The following is a 24,120-nucleotide window of genomic DNA, read 5'->3' as shown; positions in this document are numbered from 1 at the left end:
TCCTATGCTGTGTATGTCCCAGCCAAGATTTTTTCCCTCTATCCAATCACTTAAAATAAATTTCTTTCCTCCCATATTTTCTTCAGTCATAAGTCCGTCAGTCCACTTCACCTCAAGCATTCTTCTCCAAAGCCACATTTCAAAGCTTTCTAAACATTTTCTTCTTTTTATTGTCCATCATTAAAAGGTAATATTTTGAATAATTCTCATTTTTATTCATCAGTAAAACATTAAAAGTACTTGCAGGAACACACAAATTGACGTAGAGATTTCAGATTTGTGTAAGTGCACTCTTGTTCAGAGTCCACATTACACTGTAGGTGCACTTAGAACTTGCTGGATTAGTTTGTTCAGAGGCTGGAGGAAGGCAAGAGTTTATTACATTCAACGAGACCACATCTAGTGAGATGCTGTGGTATTCAAACCAACCTGTGGGCCAAGGACCGTGTAACTTTTGCATCACTGGTTGAACCTGTGAGAGAAGAGCACGTAGTTAAGGTCATTACTGCAAAGTCACTTTTCGATACTGTAAATACAAAATTAAACTTGCCATTTAATTTCAATTAAGTGATTTTCACCTACAGGTATACTTTGACCCAGACAGAATGCAACAGAAAGTGGTCATATAACTGAAATTAGGAATTTCATGAAAATAGTGAATGATAAGCTTGAGATGAAAACTGACTTAAAATTCACCCCCGATGTACTAGTCACCAGAAAATACAGCAGTTGGTTCATTTGCTTGAAAATCATCCAACATATGCCTAACTCATAAAATATTCACGTGCCAGTAGCTTGAACATACCACTTAAAAGGGAAAGCTGCCATCAACCTGAAGGCTGATTTGAACACCACAAAGCATGTCCCTATTACAGGTGGGAAGCTGTTGCCTTCCTCCAGCCTTCGAACTGACTTATCTAGACAGTTAAGAGCCACCTTCAGCTTAATGTGGCTCCAAACCATGTTGCATATTGGCATTTTTCACATTAACAAACATTGTCAAATGTGAAAAAAGTGAAAAATGACAGATAAAAATACTAAGACTGGCCGTGGTACTGACTCTTTCTTTGAGTCAGAATACAGTCTACATAGTACACTCTTGATTTCCTGAATCTTCATTTCCTCGATAGAAGCCATAATACATGTTCAGATTAAAACTAAGTATCTATATGTGCAACAGACGTCTGAGCCACTGAGAAACATACCACTATGGTATATAAATGTCAAGCTTTGTGTGGGATATGCAATTCATTTGTGCATGTGTTCAATATGATGTGCTCCTCTTCCCCAGAATACATCTGTTGCGCTATATAGATACTTAGTTTTAATCTGAACATGTATTATGGCTTCTGTTGAGGAGATGAAGATCCAGTAAATCAAGAGTGTGCTATGTAGACTGTATTCTGACTCAAAGAAAGTATTTAAGGCCTTGTAGCATCCTATTTTTACAATCTTGACCCCCTAAGTATTAAAAGACTATTCCGAAGATCTATGTTGCCTCTTAAAAAAGACAATAATTGATGACATCAGAGGAGATATACAGCTCGAGATAGCAAACATAGGGTGTCTGCTGCTCTAGACCATGGTGGTGGTAGCTATCTACCTTGATGTGTGTTCAAGTATGTGGGCAAATACTGTGATTGTATCATGTTTACTAGAGCTGTGCGAGGTAATGGCCAGACTAATTGGAGGATGGTGTGCCGAGGTATGACAAGTCTGTCATAGGCAATGCCCTGCATGAGTGTGTGTTGTGTGTATTGAACCGGGGACCTAGAAACGACGGAGAGGATTCGTCCTGCCGGAGCCCTCAGCGGTTCACAACCCCTTAATAGGCCAGAGCAGTCCACCCACCCCACTGCCACCCCACACTGAACCTAGGGTTTATTATGCAGTTTGGCCCCCAGTGGTCCTAACCACCCCCTCTTCCCCCAGGAACGTCTCATACCAGACAAGTGTACCCGAAATGTTTCCATGGGAGAGTAATTATGGTGTACACATACGTGGAGACAGTGTTTGTGCAGTAATCGTCAAAATTGTGTAACTGAGGTGGAATAAGGGGAACCAGCCCACATTCGCTGAGGCAGATGGTAAACCATCTTAAAAACCATCCACAAGCTGGCCAGCACACCGGACCTAGACACTAATTCACCAGGCGGATTCATGCCGGGAACCAGCATGCCTTCCCGCTCGGGACACAGCGCGTTAGACCATGCGGCTAGCTGGGCGGGTGTCTTTCATGTACTCACAAATGGTGTAAACCTGGACACACTTGTGGATCCTTGCACCACCTGTTGTCATCTCCATCTTACCATTTGATGACGAATGTAAAGGTCTTGGTAGATGTCTTATTGCAGCAAGATATTCTTGGATTGTTATATGCCTTCCTTGCTCAGAATAAAAATGAGGTACTTAATAGAAGGTTCTGTGAAGTCAGTGTCCAAATTTTGCATATATTCCATCCTGGTTGCCCCTGTGACATTAATGCCTTCCTAGTGGCTCATGCACACCAATGCCAGGTATTCAAGAAAACAATGGAACATGGTAGGTGTGCTGGCCACACAGAATTTCAGATGTTAGTGCTGATGAAGACCAAAAGATGTGACCTTTTCAGTTCCTTTGCTGGTTGCAGCTGGAGAAGTGTATCTGTTACATCTGTTTCAGAGAAGAAAAAATAAATAAATTCACTTCACTTAGCCTGTCAAATAATTTGAAACACTTAGGAAAGAAATGAGTATTGATTACTGCCTGTATATTGATCTTGGTCGTAATGTCACCACACTACAGCAAGACCCCAAGAGGCTCCCTAAAGAAGTCCACCTGTTCGAGGATATGGGCTTTGTGAACTAATTTCACATCTCATCATCCTTGACAATATACAGTTTGTATTGGGTATGGAAAAGACAAGGCACTGTTGATACGAGCTTTGAATGATTGCCAACCTTAATCAGTGAATTCATGTCACTGATCATCCATATTATTACATCTGATATCATACTAAACTGTACAGTGATTAAGAATCCAAATATGTTAACTGCACATAAATCAAAGAATTTTTAGGCATTTGATATGTAGTAACTAAGAGTATGTAGAACCCTTGTCCATGAAATGTCCATCAAAATTTATTCCTTGGATATTTCTTGAAGATTTATGTTGACCTTTGTGATTCAACAAGTTATAGTGTGATGGTGTAAGTGTGGGTGAACATACAGCCTGGAGAAAAAAAACCTGATAATAAGATCAGAGTGATGTAGGGGACATTGAATCAAGGAAAATTCTCCAAATAACTACAGGTCGGGACTGCACCAATTGTATAGCTATGGCCATAAAATGACATCCAGTCAGCAACAAGCATGTGGAAATTTGTCCTGTAAGTGAGCCTGTTTAGGTATGTGTACCTGTCTGCTTTTGCCCACTGCTGTTGTTGTTGTGCTGCACTGCACTTGTTGCCGTGGGCTATACTGCACTGGTATCACAATCAGTGAGTTAGCCAACATTCACGTTCCTTATGGAGCAATGGGATACAGTGTTGTAGGTGCAAGTAGACTGTATACTACTGAACACTTCGTAAACAGAAGGCTACCAGTACTCAAAATCTTGGCTGTGGAGAAACACTTGAAAGAAACAGGCATGTTTGCACTCAAAACGGCTAAAATGGGACAGTGAAGAACAGTGAAGAATTTGGAATTTGATGAAGAAATATTTCAGTGTTTCAAAACAATGCCTTCAACCAGCATCAGAACAACAGCTCACAAACCCATTGTCACTCATCAGCTTGTTTGAAGTGTAATGGGGGATAATGGTTTACATCTGTACCATGTATTAAAGTAGAAAGTAGAAAATTATCCTAGGTGAGCAAATTTTGTGTTTGGGAATTAAGGTAGTGCTTTATGTCTCAACAATGTGAATTTTCTCTACTTTATCTTATTTATGAATGGGGGTATTTTTACTAGGGAAGCAGTAATTAACATACAAAACGATCACTAATGGCCATATGAAACTACTCATTACATTCTTAAACATGGTCACCAGGAAAGGTTTTCGGTGAATGTGTGGGCAAGAACTGTCTGTGACAACTTGTTTGTATCTTTTATTCTACCTCCTCAATTAAATCAAAAAAATTATTTACCATTTTTACAAGTAAGATTGCTTATATTTTTGGAAGACATTCCTCTCCATGTACACGGAAGGATACTGTTGCAGTAGTATGGTGCTCCATAGCATTCCCATTGTCAGTCAGGTGCAGTGGGAAATGAGAGTGGCCTGTCAGGTTGCCTGGTTTAACACCACTTGACTTTTTTGTGTGGGGATTTAATGAGAGACTACATATATCAGACATCAATCATCTGTGAAGAGATGGTCACCATATCATTGAGAAACAGCATCAATAATTTCTTCAACCATATCAACTTTGTAGTGATGTTGGAGCCGTTAATTTCAATCATTTTCTTGTGTGATCTAAGAAAAAACATGTTTAAATTTTATTTCTATTTTCTTTTTCACCATTGTCTTAGTTGACACTTAATGATCTGCTATACGCATCTAACATTAGGGAAATTTAAAACATCTCAACTTTAGATCTCATTTATACTACCATTGAACATCTTGACTATCTTACTGCATTGTTGTTTCCCTGCAGTAACACTCGTAAGCTTCACAAATTAGAAGCATTACTGTATAGTTGATTTAATAGCCAAGCTGTACCCTGTAAACACCACAGAAAATTAAGCTGTAATGTAACCAGCCATGGGTATGAATTTAAAGTGTGCCTAGCTTTGACTGTTCAGTTGAAATCATTATCATCAGCTAATTTAATTAGTAACTACACCCCTTTGCATAGGGGGTACTGATTAGGATAAGTTAGTTTAAAAGCACCCTCTTCACCTGGTACTGATTGGCTGTCTTTTTGTCACTTTAGCTCCACAACAGTGCATTTCCGAGCTATGGTTATCTGGAAAATTTTGCTCAATTTGACATCCTGTACCATACTTTGACTGTATTATTAGGTTATGGGCATGAAGTCTTTCACAGCAGAGTCCTTGGATAAAAATTTCTTAGCAAGCTTGCCATGTCAAAATTCTTAGTTCATTTTCCCTACTCTGTGTTGGAACGTTCAGTGCCTGCTTCATGTGAGGGACTGATGTGCTTGTGTCCACTTGAAAGTGCATTGATAATTATTTAGTATGTTGGTAAAATATAAATTTATTTGGCTTCCGTATTGCTAGTGACAAGGTGTTCTCACTTGTGCCAATATATACAGTCCTTGCTCTAGTGAGGACCATCATGTGGTACATGTAAAAAGAGAGAGAGAGAGAACTAGAACAGCAGGGCCATTAGAAACAAGTGCCTCTTGCCAGTGAGGCAAACATGATAGATGATGCAGAATGCTGATAATGTGCAGTACAGGATGTACTGAAACATACGAGGATCAAAGCTTTCACACATGGTTGAACTTAAGTTATACTGACCTATGAGTGGACCATGATGGCTGCTGTTGGTCAATGCAGAGGTTTTCTACATCTACATGAGTTTGTCAGAACTGTAATGCTGGTGCCAGTTAGCTCAGCTCCCAAAGACTGGGTGTTGACTAAAACTTTCTCTAAGTAGGGACCAGTGAGTGCAGAGCTGATATCGTTGTCTTATGAAACATAGATAATGATGTCCTTAGTTGAGAAGCCTACATGGGATTGTTCACACTTTTGTTGTGATCAAACAAATTTACTAGGGTGATAAAAGCTGTGTAGATCTGCAACTGTATTGGCAGTTTCTGCCATGGGCTAGCGCCAGGAAGGAAACTATTTTGTCATCTGTTTGCACTGCTGTGATGTTTGTCCCCATTCTGCTGGGCTTATCATCATTGTGCACAGAGAAATAAATGTATTCAGTATCTACTGTCATGCTTTCTTCTCCAAGACAGAAAGTTTTGAGAGAGAGTGAGAGAGTGATTGAATGAGTGTGACTTTTAACAAGGAAGCCATTATGCAATACATTGTTAAATGTGAGAAATGAACTTCCAACATAATTATTCAAGTAATGAGAGGATTGACACACTACTGTAAACATAGTGAAATTACAACATTGGCTTCAGGCATTTGTGGTGCAGTTACAGAAGAGATGTTAGTTTCTCATGAACAGGTACTTCAGCATGATAGTTGTTTATATATCTGCACTAAGTATTATTTGTGCTGTACGTATCAACTGTCATGTATGAACATTTTTGCAGATGCTTCTTAGAAAATGTGCCAATAAAGAACCTTCAGAGGAAGAAGAAATGGAAGCAGACAAATGGACTGACATGATAGAAGCATATAGTCCGCCATCAAGCCCGAGCCATTCGTCAGTTAACATGTCAACTGCTGTAGCATTGGTGAACAGGTATGTACTTTCTCCAGGATTTAGTGATACTTTTTAGAGTAACACACACAAAAAAAATCTTCAAATGTGTGTGAAATCTTATGGGACTTAACTGCTAAGGTCATCAGTCCCTAAGCTTACACACTACTTAACCTAAATTATCCTAAGGACAAATACACACACCCATGGCCAAGGGAGAACTCAAACTTGTGCCAGGACCAGCTGCACAGTCCATGACTGCAGTGCCTTAGACCGCTCGGCCAATCCCGCGCAGCTAGATTAACACGCAAACCTTTTTGTATGCCTGTGTGATCGATAATATTGTTGCCCCACCATCTTGATCCTCATATTCTAAAAACTGACAGCTGAGGAAAACTTAGTGCAATTTCTGTTTAAATTTGTTATTTCAGTTAGTATTAACACTCGCTCTTTCTACAGTGTCCTGTAATATCGTGTAAAATTTCAGTGAACATTTGAAGAAATAAGTTCAATATTTTGGGAAGCAGATAGGAGTGCTGAGTCCCTTATATCTGTCTCTTCTGGATGTTTCTGAGTGGTGTTAATATTAACGTATGCAGTTCCTATAACAAAACCTGCATTAAATGAAAGAGGTAATAATTTTTCCAAAACTGTATTTAACTGTAGATTTCTGCATATTGTGCTGTCCCATATTGTTGTAAACAATCTAATTGCTCTCAGGATTCGAAGGCCTGGCTATTGGATTGGAAAACGTATTTCGCCTACTATCAGTGGACTGTCTGTAACTTGTTTCTTAAACATCTGCACAAATATCCATAAAGAAAAAATTGTATAAGAGTTCAAAGCTAAGTAGATTAAAACTTGTGTCGTCATCAAAACACTTTATGTATATACAAAGGATTGTGTTTATTTACTTTTTAGTCACCACCTCCTCCTGCTGCTAGCTAATAACTGTATACAAGAGCTCTGCTGACCTATCATCTGCACATGCACTAACTTGCCTACAAAAATGAAGAAAAAGCTAATTAGAACTTAATGCATCTTCACGGGAATATATTTGTGAAGTTTGTAAATACTGGAGAAATAACTTTGTTGATGACTAATTGCCAACTTCATAAATATTTAATACCTTTGAACATTACCTCTGCTCCAGAGGGCACACAATTCATCTCATACATCCAGATCAGTTGCTCGAATGACTCTAGGATTTAGCAAGCTCCAAACTATTCCCAAAACTATTTAAACGTTTAGCCAACCAGCTTAGTGATGCTAAATGGAGTGACTGGGTTTTGACTGAAATGTGGGTGTTCTCAGTGGTCAGCCTCTTTCTTCCACCAATAGAATTTCTCTTGTAAATTCTGTATTCAACCAAGATTTCTCACAATTTTATTTGCCTCTTAATATTACCTGTAAGACTATCTGATGTCGTTAGAAAATCTCAAACACTTAAACAAGCCTTCAACATCAACATTCAGCCTGCATTGTGAATCTCATGTGCTAGATAAGGCATCCCATCTACTCATGGCTGCAAGCAAAAGCAAGAATCTCTAGCCACTGTCGCCTGGACAGAATTTCAGAAACTTAGTCAGATGCCAGCTCTTGCCTTGTTCACAGCTACAATTACTTCCCAAGGTGCAGCCATCTATCAGATCAGGCTCAACTGAATGTAAAATCACTACCAGTCAAAATCAAAAACTCTGAACACTTGTCTTTATCTGCTCAGAAATTATATTTACAAAATACATTTAAAATCAATGAATAAATCGTGTTTAAAGATATAAAAAAAGAGATACCAAAAGTAAACAACCTGGGTTGACTCATCTGGGAGGAAGGGCTGAATGGCGGTGCTTATATGAAATCAATCAATCATTGCAGGCACTAACCAGTCCACTAAAACTAGTTGCCATAATTGTGTATTCCTACTGGAAAGACACAGTGTGATCTGTATTATCTACCAGCAAATGAGCGTGTCAGACACAAGGCTTTGAGTCATCTTTATTCATTTCCACCTCCTGAAATACTTACCATTATGGGGCTCTGTTGTCACCTGCTCAAGACGTTGAGTAATACAAAATATTTTATGGCAGAAGATAATATTTGCTGAATTTATGGAATAAGACACATTCCACCACTACTGTAGGATAATCCATAGCCAACATCAAGACAGTGTCCTGCAGTGAGTGAACTGCATTGAAGATGTGATCCACTGTGTTTCTGATGCATCCTTTTCTAAGACCTGATGTCAACACAGCCTGTCCCTTGATGGAATGGGGACTGTTGCTCCACGATCGGGAAAAAGCGTACTACCAACTTACTGTGTGTTTCTTAGAGAGCAATGATTTTTAATCAGCAGCAGATAATTTGAAAGTATTTGCAGTTTGAATACAATCTGTAATCATGCATTATTTACCTTGGATAAATGTCCCTCCAGTGCCTCAGACCTGCCATCACCATTTGTGATGCAGGCAGTATCAAGCGCAAGTCAAGATAGCTACATAACATCTTTCTACCCAATGAATATAACCAAGGATTGGAAAATGTAGCATATATTTTTGTCAAAATTAGCATCTATTTTTTTGTTGGTGAATGATTAGACGCACAAATTTAAAAGCTTGTCATGCTACATGAGTGAAGACAAACAAGCGTTAGTTCTTTGAAACCGACTGTTAAAAAAGTGCTGATTAGGAACTTATTGAGTGGAATATTTGCTATTACGAAAACTACAACACGTTTATCTTCCGAAATGGCCTATGTTTTCTTCATGTGGCTGCATATTAAGCTTTCAAAAATGATTCTTCTGTTGAAACGCAGCATCATTTTCCCGCCAGTGAATACCGAGTTAAGGTATTTATGGACGTTACTTGTCTTTTCCCGCACAAATTAATGATAGAAAAATCTGCAGACTATTAATTTCGACCATCTGTTGGCATTCCTGGCTGTGGACCCTTGCTTGACAATGCTGCAGATAGAACTGACATGGCAATTAGAAATATACAATAACTCTATTTTAACAAGGCAACAACTGCGGTGCAATCAAAAAATGTTACAGATTCTCCCTCCCCGATCGCTGTAGTGCGGAGTGCGGGCACTATACGCATGGAGCCAGATGGCCATGAGCAAGAAAACAAACTAGTTTGAGCATCAGAGGAGAACAGCAGCCTATGGTAGAGATGACACATTGTCCCAGGGATCGGCGACCTCTTCTGGTATTCGCAAGGGTCGTAATCGAAATCCATGATGGACCTTGCTGCACATATTTCAAAATAAGAAAAGAAAACAAGAAGCAAAGCACAAGACAAAGCATTCAGTGATGGCTAACGCAACTGCATATTGAAGTTAGCAGAGTTGTTATCAAAGGTGTTCAACCCGACCTCTAGTGGTATCTGATGCAAACCCAGTTCAAAACATCCGCTACCTAATTTTTGACATTAAAAGTGTCCGAATTATACCATTTTTTGAACCTTAGCTAACTAACAAACATATGAGTTTCTTTGTTATAAAATGCTAGGCCCTGCGGCTGAGTACTATGTTGCAATACACGGCGTGATCTTAAACAGACCATTCAACCGCCAAAATTCTAATGGCACCAGATCATTGAACACAATGATACGTCGTTGTGTTCATACACTTTTTATTTTTTAAACAGATTCTTACTCATATTATCTACCCAAGTTGGGTTTCACCAGATGATGTACAATCCCAGTAACTAAAAATTGGCTACATTTTCGATAGTTATATGCAGAAAATGAAGGTATTTCAAACTGTCTCTGATAAAATAGTTCATCTGGATACAATTCTCTCTGAAATAGCGTCTGTTAAGTGAAATTGCATTTTTGCATATTGGGGCAGAATTCGCATTTATTGCAAAATACGAATTTTTCTGGTTCTAGATATAACAAAGAAGGGCCTACACCCTGCAAGAGAAAGACAGAAAAATTATAATAGCGGAGCAGTTCTCAGTGGTGCAATGAATTTGTTTCAAGATCGTCACTAAACAAGTAGGCAATGTATTTCAACATAGAGGCAACAGACTCAATTTTCATGAGTTTCCCAGGATCCAGAATTTGTAAGGGTCCACCAGTGATACTGTGCTAGCTCTCAACACTGCAGAAGTGTGAGAGATACATTGTGAGTGCAATGCTCCTTACATAGGGGAAACTAGAACTCTTTTGATTACCAACATAGTCGAACATAGTTCTATGTTCATTTGTGACTGCACAATAAAATAAGTAATTGCAGAACACCTTCCTAGCTGAGGGTAGCATATTTTTGTAAAGGAAGTGTGAATGTTAGCGAGTCAACAGTGGGTGCACCACCATAAAATAAGCTAAGGAACTGATATCTTGAAGTGTCCAACATCAATGTAGTCGACAGTTCTAGGCATCCTACATCCTGGGTGCCTGTGATTGTACTATTATGGACCACTAGTGGGTTCTGTCCAAAGGGGATAATGTTCACTAGGTCCATGGCACTTGATAAATCACACATGCCTCCCGGGTCATGCCAAATGGTGGGCACCTCAGGGAGATCAGTCGTTATTTACTGGGTATGGATTTAGCAATCACAGGTTTCCAGAGCTGGGGATGGGTAAGTGCTGCCAGTCCTCTGTGACATTAAGCTCAGGCCATGCATCAGCAACCACAGTGCGCTGTGGTGGTGGAATGATGTATGTCACAGGAGACAGTGATCTTGGCTTAACAATCTGGATCAAGAGAATGATAAAAACCTCAAGGGGGAAAGAAAACCTCAGTCTTAAGGTGTGCTGTGTGCTGGTGAAATGCATGGCTGTTGATGCGGTTCAGCCTTTTGCTAGCAACCTTTGGGAACCTGCCGAACCTCAGTTGTGTAGTGCTTACTGAGGCAAGTGGGACTCGGTCTGGGTGTACACTTACATCTCTGGGTGCTCATGGGACTTCAATGAAACCAAAAGTCTCTGTCTTCTATACACAGTGGTTTGGGTGGTCTATTGGGCAGTATTAATGCCCAGACTTCATAGTGTTCTTGTGTGGCTAGTCCACCTGAAATGTTTGTGAATGCCAGAGAAATCATTGATAGTAATGGACCACATCCTATGGTGAATAATGTATTTATTGTTGTTAAACATGTAGAAGGTTTGTTTGAGGAATTGTCACCTTTTTACATCCATGAAACTCTAGAGGGTCTTGCAGGACAGCTTAAATCTATCAGGGGCTGCACAGTGGTGCACTCCTGATCGAGACACTGAAAGCAACTCAAGTAAGCAATTTGTTAAATGCCAAATTACATGGAGAAGATGTGTTTGACAGTGAGCTAATACACACAAAAAACCACAAGACTAAATTGTTGTAAGGCATTTGAGATGTGCCAGGACACAATAGATATAAATACTACAGAACTCCAGCAGGAATGTGGGAAAGCAAATGTGTACTGAAGTTCAGAATTTCATCAGAAGGGTTGATGGTGAGCTCTAGAAGTCAGCATCTTTTACCCTGACACTCAGTCTGCCAAAGTTGCCGGATTATATAATGGTGGGCTTGATTGGCTTCAAAGTTAACTGCTTTGTACCTAATGTGAAGTGCTGCTTTAAGTGTCAGTGCTTTGGTCTTGCCACCATGGGTTGTGATGGTCAGGCTGTGTGTGGAAGATGTGGCTCTACTGCCCACAAACCTGATATTCTGTGTAGTGCTCCACCCAAGTGTGTCAGTTGATCCCAAGCCCACCAAGTTTGGAGAGAAGTGTGTCCTGTCTTTTGCAGAAGAGAAGAACCTTCAGGCAATCAAAGTCACCAAACACATCTCATACTCTGACATGAAAAATGTGTCTAAGGACACACAACCACCCACTTCTGTGAAGTTGTTTGCCTCAGCATTTAGACAACCCATACAGAAGCCTATTGTTGGCACCCAGTCTTTGACAGCTGAGTGGAGCACATTGACCTGCAGTTGCAAATGCAGCTGCAAGCCAGTGCTGTTAGTCAAACAGTGAAGCACGATGATCGCAAAACCTAGTGTCAGGGAGGGTAACAGACCACTACAGCAGATAGCAGAAGAGCCCCAACAAAATGTTTCTGTTAAAATCACCTTAACAGTGTCCCCAGAATCCAGACATGGGATGAAAAACAGCAGGCCAAAAACGATCAGGTCCAAAGCCATCAGACTGTGCGACCTTGGTCCTGTCTGATGGGTCATATGACAACCATACCATCAGTGGTAAGGATGTCGAAATCTGCCTGAGGGAACTGGCGAGTCCCTCAAGTAATCCCCTTCTGCTGCAGTTTCTCTCCATGGAAGAATGACATGGGAAAAGACAGAGGAAAATCTCGCCTTTAAGATGGTTTCCATATTTCATTGGAACTTGAATTGGTTCATTAAACATGAGGAGAAACTACATCAGTTAGCTCAGGGTAGATTGATGTATAATATGTCTTCAGCAGACTCATTTTAAATTATCTGATGCTCATGAGCTAAGTGGCTACATTTTCCACCAAAAGGATCACCTTAGTTGAAAGAGAGCTAAAGGAGGAATAATTGTTTTTGTAAGTAACACATACCGCTCCTCACTGCTCTCCATCACAACCAGTCTTCAAGCTCGCCCACTTGTGCCCCCCCCCTCCTCCCCTCCCCTCCCCCCTCTCTCTCTCTCTCTCTCTCTCTCTCTCTCTCTCTCTCTCTCTGTGTGTGTGTGTGTGTGTGTGTGTGTGTGTGTGTGTGTGTGTGTTGAACATGGAGCAGAGTGTGCATTTTAGCACTGCAACAGGGTCATTCCCTGCTATTGATATCTTGATATGCCCTCTGGCCCTCACACACACCAGTCAGTGGGATGTGGTTGAAGACTTGCACCAAAGTGATGACTTCCAGATCTGGATTCACCTGCTGCAGAGAGTGGTGCAGAAAAGAAAGCCACCATGATGGTAATCAGTAGAGCAAACTGAATTCTTACAGTCAGCTGGCTATGTATGAACACTGTGAGAGCATCAGAATCAGTGGATCACATTAACGACATGATCCACCAAACTGTTGAAGCATCCATTCCACAGTCTTCAGGCCTGCTGAAAAGTCAGTCTGTCCCTCAGTGGAAAGATGAAGTCGTCTCTGCAATCAAGGCCACATGGATGTCTCTGTTTAGGTTCAAGTGCTGTCCAACTGCAGAGAACCCTCCAGCGTTTAGGGTACAAATATCAAAATGTTCCCGAATTATTAGACAGCAAAAAGAGATTGTGGCAACAGTTCCTGACTGCCGCAAACCATTTCACCAAAAGTACAGTTGTATGGGAGATCACCAAGAGGATATCTGGGGAAAGAGGGAGGGGCCCAGTGGCTGCTGTAATAGGTTGTAGGAATCTTGAGACCAACCTGAGAGATGTTACCCAGACTATGGTGGCCTATTTTGCCACACTTATGGCCACTGCCTGATGAATACTACATCTGCCTCTCCTCCACTTAGGAGCTGGGTTCTGCTTTATCTGCACCTCATGACATTCACCTGGTCATTATAGGAATAATTATACTGTGTTGCAGCACCTCGTAGGGATTTTTAAAACTTGAGAAGTTTCGTACAAACCTTAGTAGTTATCATATTGTTGCCTTCACTAGTGCTGTGGGAAAGACCTTGGAGCAGATGGTCAACCACTGCCTTGTCTGGATCTTAGAATCCAGGGTTCAGGAGATACCTCTCTGCCTTCAATAATCTGGCCCTCCTAGAAGCGGCTATATAAGCAGTCGGCAACTGGCAGACTGTGATCCAGGTCCGGACCCTGGAAGGTCAAAAACTGGCCCACCAAAAAATTTGGAAGTATAAATTATGCACTCATATTATTTGAAAAATATTCATCTGTACATAATAATTTGTTTGAGCACTTCTCTTGAAAACTGGCGTTCTACGGATCGGAGCGTGGAATGTCAGATCCCTTAATCGGGCAGGTAGGTTAGAAAATTTGAAAAGGGAAATGGATAGGTTAAAGTTAGATATAGTGGGAATTAGTGAAGTTCGGTGCCAGGAGGAACAAGACTTCTGGTCAGGTGACTACAGGGTTATAAACACAAAGTCAAATAGGGATAATGCAGGAGTAGGTTTAATAATGAATAGGAAAATAGGAATGCGGGTAAGCTACTACAAACAGCATAGTGAACGCATTATTGTGGCCAAGATAGATACGAAGCCCACACCTACTACAGTAGTACAAGTTTATATGCCAACTAGCTCTGCAGATGACGAAGAAATTGAAGAAATGTATGATGAAATAGAAGAAATTATTCAGATAGTGAAGGGAGACAAAAAATTTAATAGTCATGGGTGACTGGAATTCGAGTGTAGGAAAAGGGAGAGAAGGAAACATAGTAGGTGAATATGGATTGGGGCTAAGAAATGAAAGAGGAAGCCGCCTGGTAGAATTTTGCACAGAGCACAACTTAATCATAGCTAACACTTGGTTTAAGAATCACGATAGAAGGTTGTATACGTGGAAGAACCCTGGAGATACTAAAAGGTATCAGATAGATTATATAATGGTAAGACAGAGATTTAGGAACCAGGTTTTAAATTGTAAGACATTTCCAGGGGCAGATGTGGACTCTGACCACAATCTATTGGTTATGACCTGTAGATTAAAACTGAAGAAACTGCAAAAAGGTGGGAATTTAAGGAGATGGGACCTGGATAAACTGAAAGAACCAGAGGTTGTACAGAGTTTCAGGGAGAGCATAAGGGATCATGTGACAGGAATGGGGGAAAGAAATACAGTAGAAGAAGAATGGGTAGCTTTGAGGGATGAAGTAGTGAAGGCACTAGAGGATCAAGTAGGTAAAAAGATGAGGGCTAGTAGAAATCCTTGGGTAACAGAAGAAATATTGAATTTAATTGATGAAAGGAGAAAATATAAAAATGCAGTAAATGAAGCAGGCAAAAAGGAATACAAACGTCTCAAAAATGAAATTGACAGGAAGTGCAAAATGGCTAAGCAGGGATGGCTAGAGGACAAATGTAAGGATGTAGAGGCTTATCTCACTAGGGGTAAGATAGATACTGCCTACAGGAAAATTAAAGAGACCTTTGGAGATAAGAGAACCACTTGTATGAACATCAAGAGCTCAGATGGGAACCCAGTTCTAAGCAAAGAAGGGAAAGCAGAAAGGTGGAAGGAGTATATAGAGGGTCTATACAAGGGCGATGTACTTGAGGACAATATTATGGAAATGGAAGAGGATGTAGATGAAGATGAAATGGGAGATACGATACTGCGTGAAGAGTTTGACAGAGCACTGAAAGACCTGAGTCGAAACAAGGCCCCCGGAGTAGACAACATTCCATCGGAACTACTGATGGCCTTGGGAGAGCCAGTCCTGACAAAACTCTACCACCTGGTGAGCAAGATGTATGAAACAGGCGAAATACCCTCAGACTTCAAGAAGAATATAATAATTCCAATCCCAAAGAAAGTAGGTGTTGACAGATGTGAGAATTACTGAACAATCAGTTTAATAAGTCACAGCTGCAAAATACTAACACGAATTCTTTACAGACGAATGGAAAAACTAGTAGAAGCCGACCTCAGGGAAGATCAGTTTGGATTCCGTAGAAATACTGGAACACGTGAGGCAATACTGACCTTACGACTTTTCTTAGAAGAAAAATTAAGGAAAGGCAAACCTACGTTTCTAGCATTTGTAGACTTAGAGAAAGCTTTTGACATTGTTGACTGGAATACTCTCTTTCAAATTCTAAAGGTGGCAGGGGTAAAATACAGGGAGCGAAAAGCTATTTACAATTTGTACAGAAACCAGATGGCAGTTATAAGATTCGAGGGACATGAAAGGGAAGCAGTGGTTGGGAAGGGAGTAAGACAGGGTTGTAGCCTCTCCCCGACATTATTCAATCTGTATATTGAGCAAGCAGTAAAGGAAACAAAAGAAAAATTCGGAGTAGGTATTAAAATCCATGGAGAAGAAATAAAAACTTTGAGGTTCGCCGATGACATTGTAATTCTGTCAGAGACAGCAAAGGACTTGGAAGAGCAGTTGAACGGAATGGACAGTGTCTTGAAAGGAGGATATAAGATGAACATCAACAAAAGCAAAACGAGGATAATGGAATGTAGTCGAATTAAGTCGGGTGATGTTGAGGGTATTAGATTAGGAAATGAGACACTTAAAGTAGTAAAGGAATTTTGCTATTTGGGGAGCAAAATAACTGATGATGGTCGAAGTAGAGAGGATATAAAATGTAGACTGGCAGTGGCAAGGAAAGCGTTTCTGAAGAAGAGAAATTTGTTAACATCGAGTATAGATTTAAGTGTCAGGAAGTCATTTCTGAAAGTATTTGTATGGAGTGTAGCCATGTATGGAAGTGAAACATGGACGGTAAATAGTTTGGACAAGAAGAGAATAGAAGCTTTCGAAATGTGGTGCTACAGAAGAATGCTGAAGATTAGATGGGTAGATCACATAACTAATGAGGAGGTACTGAATAGGATTGGGGAGAAGAGGAGTTTGTGGCACAACTTGACCAGAAGAAGGGATCGGTTGGTAGGACATGTTCTGAGGCATCAAGGGATCACCAATTTAGTATTGGAGGGCAGCGTGGAGGGTAAAAATCGTAGGGGGAGACCAAGAGATGAATACACTAAGCAGATTCAGAAGGATGTAGGTTGCAGTAGGTACTGGGAGATGAAGAAGCTTGCGCAGGATAGAGTAGCATGGAGAGCTGCATCAAACCAGTCTCAGGACTGAAAACCACAACAACAACAACAAGCACAGGGGAGTGCATTGAAGAGCGGGGACAGAAGGGAGCAAGCTGGCCGACCGATCTGCGTAAAAGGTCTGTACACACAAATGCAACACAATGATTTTATTTTATGAACAATAAAATTTTATAAACCACTTGCAGACTCTGGCGACTTTTGAAACCTCTATTAAAATCAAAGAAGGCATATTCATTTAAACATCATTTTTGTGTTTGTAACCCGAATGATAGCTTAAAGCTACTTTATGAAACTTCAGCGGTAGTGATCTTTGACAACAAAGCACCTCCTTTGCAGTGTGGCTCCTTTGTGGTCTGACAGCATACTCTTAGATATGGAAGTAGCTCCTTCGTGGTGCATCAGAACATGCTGTGTGCCAGACATCGGTACTTTTATAAGGGAAAAATCTAAACAAGTACAAAAATTGTATCACCACTTCGTCAGTAGTTGTTACAATCTCATATGGAGTGTTTCATTATTATTGAGGCTTATAATGTTTCTTTTGCATTGATGTTGTTGTTGTTGTTGTGGTCTTCAGTCCTGAGACTGGTTTGATGCAGCTCTCCATGCTACTCTATCCTGTGCAAGCTGCTTCGTCTCTCAGTACCTACTGCAACCTACATCCTTCTGAATCTGCTTAATGTATTCATCTCTTGGTCTCCCCCTACGATTTTTACCCTCCACACTGCCCTCCAATACTAAATTGGTGATCCCTTGATGCCTCAGAACATGTCCTACCAACCGATCCCTTCTTCTGGTCAAGTTGTGCCACAAACTCCTCTTCTCCCCAATCCTATTCAGTACCTCCTCATTAGTTATGTGATCTACCCATCTAATCTTCAGCATTCTTCTGTAGCACCACATTTCGAAAGCTTCTATTCTCTTCTTGTCCAAACTATTTACCGTCCATGTTTCACTTCCATACATGGCTACACTCCATACAAATACTTTCAGAAATGACTTCCTGACACTTAAATCTATGCTCGATGTTAACAAATTTCTCTTCTTCAGAAACGCTTTCCTTGCCATTGCCAGTCTACATTTTATATCCTCTCTACTTCGACCATCATCAGTTATTTTGCTCCCCAAATAGCAAAACTCCTTTACTACTTTAAGTGTCTCATTTCCTAATCTAATACCCTCAACATCACCCGACTTAATTTGACTACATTCCATTATCCCCGTTTTGCTTTTGTTGATATTCATCTTATATCCTCCCTTCAAGACACCATCCATTCCGTTCAACTGCTCTTCCAAGTCCTTTGATGTCTCTGACAGAATTACAATGTCATCGGCGAACCTCAAAGTTTTTATTTCTTCTCCATGGATTTTAATACCTACTCCGAATTTTTCTTTTGTTTCCTTTACTGCTTGCTCAATATACAGATTGAATAATGTCGGGGAGAGGCTACAACCCTGTCTTACTCCCTTCCCAACCACTGCTTCTCTTTCATGTCCCTCGACTCTTATAACTGCCATGTGGTTTCTGTACAAATTGTAAATAGCCTTTCGCTCCCTGTATTTTACCCCTGCCACCTTTAGAATTTGAAAGAGAGTATTCCAGTCAACATTGTCAAAAGCTTTCTCTAAGTCTACAAATGCTAGAAACGTAGGTTTGCCTTTCCTTAATCTTTCTTCTAAGATAAGTCGTAAGGTCAGTATTGCCTCACGTGTTCCAGTATTTCTACGGAATGCAAACTGATCTTCCCCGAGGTCGGCTTCTACTAGTTTTTCCATTCGTCTGTAAAGAATTCGTGTTAGTATTTTGCAGCTGTGGCTTATTAAACTGATTGTTCGGTAATTCTCACATCTGTCAACACCTGCTTTCTTTGGGATTGGAATTATTATATTCTTCTTGAAGTCTGAGGGTATTTCGCCTGTTTCATACATCTTGCTCACCAGATGGTAGAGTTTTATCGGGTCTGGCTCTCCCGAGGCCGCCAGTAGTTCCAATGGAATGTTGTCTACTCCGGGGTCCTTGTTTCAACTCAGGTCTTTCAGTGCTCTGTCAAACTCTTCACGCAGTATCGTATCTCCCATTTCATCTTCATCTACATCCTCTTCCATTTCCATAATATTGTCCTCAAGTACATCGCCCTTGTATAGACCCTCTATATACTCCTTCCACCTTTCTGCTTTCCCTTCTTTGCATAGAACTGGGTTCCCATCTGAGCTCTTGATGTTCATACAAGTGGTTCTCTTATCTCCAAAGGTCTCTTTAATTTTCCTGTAGGCAGTATCTATCTTACCCCTAGTAAGATAAGCCTCTACATCCTTGTTGCCACACTTGAAGGTTGTTGGCAAGAAGTACTACAAGAAGAACCAAAATTTTAGCTCCTGACAATAAAAGAAGTTTGCTCAAACTTCTGCAAAAGGTGCCTTGCTACGCCATAGGACTAAATGACTCATGTGATGTTGTTGATAAAGAAATGTCTGTTTTCGTATGATTTTTGGGTATTGAAAGTATAGAATTTAGGACAGGATTACTAACGATATTGTTGTCGAAAGGCAAGACTTGTGGAAAAGATTTATTCGAGACTCTTTGATGACGTCATGACAAAATCAAACATCAGTGATGATGAAATAATCTCTCTTTCAACTGAAAGTGTCCCAGCAGTAATCGGCAAAGAAAAAGGACTATTAAAGAGAATCAAAGATAAGAATGCTGAGCTCCTATCTTATCAGTGCGTAATTCACCAGGTAGCCCTTTGTGGAAAACTTAGTGTACTCTGAGAGAAGTAATGGAGAGATTGATCAAGATGATTGATTTTGTGAGGTCTCGTTCTGGTCTTCAGCACAGACAGTTCCAAGAGTTTGTTTCTGAGTGTTATCTGGCACATTGTGGCTTACAGAAGTACAACAATGTTCTCTGGCTAAGTAAAGATCAAGTGATTGAATGTTTTTGGCAAATAAAAGATGAGGTAACAGCCTTCTCTGAAAACATGGATTCACAAGAAGCAAGAAACCATTTGGAGTTCCTAGGGAATGAATGCAGTAAGCTAGCTGTGGTTTTCTTGAAAGACATTTTGAAACATTTAAGTGCACTCAATACTGAGCTACAAGGAAATGTGAAATTAATATGTGATCTAATACAAACATGTCTTCTTTCCATTGCTAGCTGGATATCTTTAAAAAGACATTCAAGTCAAGAATTTTTTCACTTCCGACAATTTTTTAATACAAAAATAATTCTAAAGTAGAAATGTCAGTATTCTCAAATTTTATGTCAGATCTTAAGAAAGAATTTGCAGCAAGAGTCCTAGTCTTTTCAGAGATAGAGATACTATCACTATTCTTAAAAGTGCATTTTGAAGTTTCTCCAGTTTCATAATGGGCAGATGTGGCTATGAAGTAGTTCTGCCTTCCAAAGCCGTTATTCCAAATGGAGATAATAGACTTGCAGGAAAACATTTCCTTGCAAATGTATAAAACTGCATTCGCTGAAGAATTTTGGAGTAAACAAGTCCCAGCTAAATATGAAAATTGCAAAAAATCAGCCTTACACCTAGCTACTATGCTTGGCCCCACATATATTAGTGAAATTTCATTTTCAAAAATTAATTTGTTGAAGAACAAGTATCACTTGATATTAACAGCCACCCACCTTGAAGACACCATTCGCCTAAGCTGCTCCCCACATAAAGCTAACTTTAAGAAACTGGCTCAAGAATTCAAATGGAATCTGTAATTTCTCCCATTTATACTGCAAATGTAATTGCTCTGATTTATTTTTAACTACAAATATGCCTACCTATAGTATTTCATATTTTGTGAGTGAAAATTAAAATAAACATCTGTAAGGAATATGAGGTAGCTTTATAACTCGATAAAAAGTTTCAAAAGTATCCGCACCCCAGCTAAAATTACTTGCCGACCCCTGGGCTATACAATAAGCTTCCTGTGTCAGCTTCACCTAATGGCTATATTTTTGACATGGAGGAGGTCTATGATACTACTTAAAAGCATATTATCCTCAGACAGCTCCATGATAGGGGTTTTTGAGGATGCCTTCCCTTCTTTATACAGTTCTTCCTCTCACCACACTATTTTAGATATTGAGTTCGTGATATCTGCTCTGATCACTTTGAGCAGGAGAATGGTGTCTCTCAAGATAGTGTTTCAAATGTGACTGTCCTTACCAAAGCTATTAATAAATTCCATTTCCAACATATTTTATTTTATAATATTTATTTATTTTTTTTATTTATGACTTCTCTGCCTTTTGTTCCTCTGAAACTATGCCACAACCCATCAGTTGCAGCTGACCAATTGACTGTTGAAGGGATGGGTGGAGAAGAGAGCTTTAATTTCTTCCCTGAGAAGTCTGTGTGCTGTCTGTTTAACCATTCACATTTTGTTTTAAGCTTTACTGAGTTGCAGTTGGGGGACACTGTTCTTAATTTTTTAGACACAGTAAGGTTTTTTGGGCCTCACATTTCAGTCTAAAGTTACACAGTTGCCACACCTTAGAGACCTGAAAAGAAAGTTTCTAAAAGCATGAAGTATTTATTTTAAAAGTCTAATTGTCATTCGCTGTGTACAATCAAATGTGACAATGGCACGTGGCATGGCAGATGGCGTAGCAAGCCTTTCAACCTGCTTGCCACACCTTTACATGATCGTCAACATCATACCCTTAGCAGCTATGATAGAGCGGTATGCTACCTCAGCAAAATAAATAGTTGCGGAAATAAATAAAAAACAACTGTTTTAAAAGAAATTACATATGTTCATTGTGCATTGAAATTAGACACTTCTTTTTCATAATGAGTGGAAAGTATTTGCAGTGTTAATATGGGAGATGATCTTCACTGTCCTGTCTTGAAGGAAAGATCATTCCTTGGTTTCTATTCTTTTCATTGCTGAGAAAAGCTGCTCACAAGAGTATGTGGATCCAAACAGGCACATGATTTGTGTGGCATTTTTGTGTTCCTCGGGAAATGTTGTTTGCTGTAGTGAATGATACCACTGTGATAAATTCAGTGTGGTGTTGTGTCTGTCTTTCAGCAAAGTTGAATTTTGCAAGTCAGTAACTTCCAACTGGAGTATCCAGCTTAGCCAACAAATTGTACTGTGATAAGATATTACTCCTGTGTCCCCATACTCCGCTTCCATATCTTTCAGGAAACCTTTGAACTGGCGATGATTCACACTGTGACACTGCATAAAATTCGCCCACTTGACCACAACTTTCATTAAATCACCTAGTCCAGCTGTTTTAGTACACAGCACTCCATGGTGTATCAGTCAAAATGCATTTCCCAAATTCGTTCTTGAGTTTACTATTTAAATGAGGAGTGAAATCCTGATCATTTGTGACACACTATCTGCAGCTGCAGACTGTAGCTTATCCCAAGGCAAATTCATATCGTCCACTGATTCACAAACAGCTTCAAAAATATCAAGTTCTGTCACAGTGTAATCAAGCAGCACCACATCCACGAGTTCCTCAGTTACTTGTAGCTCCAAATCGACATCACACACTAATATTGAAAGTTGAGCAAAGTCAGATATATCTGTGCTTTCATCAAGTGCTAATGAAAATGCAACAAAGGTCTCAGCTCTTTTCCTGAGTTGTGAGTCTAAATTCACTCCAACGTCCAGTATTTGATGAGACATTGTTTGATTTGAAAGGCAAACTCCTTCAATTGCTAGCAGCTCCCTTAGAAACAAGCGTTCTGCAAGTGCTACCATGCACGATTTTATGAGAGGTCCTACAAAAAGTGGCTTACAACTCATTGCTGTAATGTGAGCAACTGTGTAGCTTGCTTGAACTGTTGCTACAGTTCCATTTTCTTCACTATCATTCACCTGAAAAGTATAAATGCATTACAATAGATGAAATATGTAATGATGCTGTATGTTATTCTTCTTAGTAGAATTAAATAGTTTGTGACATACAAGGCAGTGCAGATGTCCATCCCTCTCAATAAATAGAAGTGAATCCTCCAACTGAGGTACAGGACTTCCACAACTGACCATAGCTGCCACTGAACACAGATTATTGTGTCAGTTGCAGCTTAATGCAGCCAGGGCACAGTGAGTTTGCTTTTCCCCACCACGTGGGCTCCAAGCCGCTACAGTGAGTGCTCTGGAGTGCTCCTCCTCCCTGGGGCACTGTTGGAAAAGCCTGGTGTATGGGGAGTAGAACGACCTTGTCTGCTCCAGTTTTGCAAAGCCTTTGGGGAATTTCTGCTTGATTTTGGGTGCATGGTGTGGTGTCACTGCCAGACACCACACTTGCTAGGTGGTAGCTTAAATCGGCCGCGGTCCATTAGTACATGTCGGACCCGCGTGTCGCCACTGTGTGATCGCAGACCAAGCGCCACCACACGGCAGGTCTCGAGAGACATACGAGAACTCGCCCCAGTTGTACGACGACGTTGCTAGCGACTATACTGACGAAGCCTTTGCTCTCATTTGCCGAGAGACAGTTAGAACAGCCTTCAGCTAAGTTAATGGCTACGACTTAGCAAGGCGCCAATTGTCACAGTGCATGTATCTTACGAGTCTCATTTGTATAGTCAAGAGAGATGTATCACAAGGATTGATTAAAAGTTAAGTATATTCCAAAGATACGTATTTTCTTTATAGTATTCAATACGTATCCTGTTCCAGACTTGACGCCAGTCGGCGTGTGTGTACGCGTGCCTTTCGGCTTCCTCCTCAGTGTGGCGTGACTAGCTTGTTACGCCACAACACATGGTGTATGCATCTATAAGACCCTCTTATTTAAAAATGTTGGACGTAATGCCCCATGAAGGAGTTTGGCTAGATACTGGGACCTTGAGAACCAGCCCTATAATGAACCTTCGTGCTGAAGCTAGTGAACTGGTGCTCACATCCGGCGACAATTCCACATGGTGCGACAGGCCTATGTACTGTCCATATCATACACACTTACATACCATACCGTGACCAAATCGACAGTTAGTGGTGAGACCCTGTGGGATTCACGCAAAGGATTGCCTTTTAGTGATGGGTGTGGCTGGTTTTAATGTTTTACACCAAGGGTGGAGCAGTTCCCCACATTGGCTCCTACACAGGCCCATAATTATTTTGTACTTGACACATTA

The 24,120-nt window shown here is 40.3% G+C and overlaps 1 protein-coding gene across 1 annotated transcript in view; it reads left to right on the top strand.

Annotated features, from left to right (window-relative positions):
* Window positions 1–24,120, top strand: part of LOC126249733 (endoribonuclease Dcr-1-like) — a 284,524-nt gene that overhangs the window by 184,541 nt on the left and 75,863 nt on the right. The window contains exon 12 of the mRNA XM_049951411.1: window positions 6,221–6,372. Coding sequence (XP_049807368.1) covers window positions 6,221–6,372 — 152 coding nt within the window. The remainder of the gene's footprint in view (window positions 1–6,220; window positions 6,373–24,120) is intronic.

This window comes from Schistocerca nitens, chromosome 3 (genome assembly GCF_023898315.1).
Source record: "Schistocerca nitens isolate TAMUIC-IGC-003100 chromosome 3, iqSchNite1.1, whole genome shotgun sequence".
Taxonomy (NCBI): Eukaryota; Metazoa; Arthropoda; class Insecta; order Orthoptera; family Acrididae; genus Schistocerca; species Schistocerca nitens.
The sequence above is the reverse complement of the archived record's forward strand: the minus strand, read 5'-3'. Positions and strand labels throughout refer to the sequence as shown.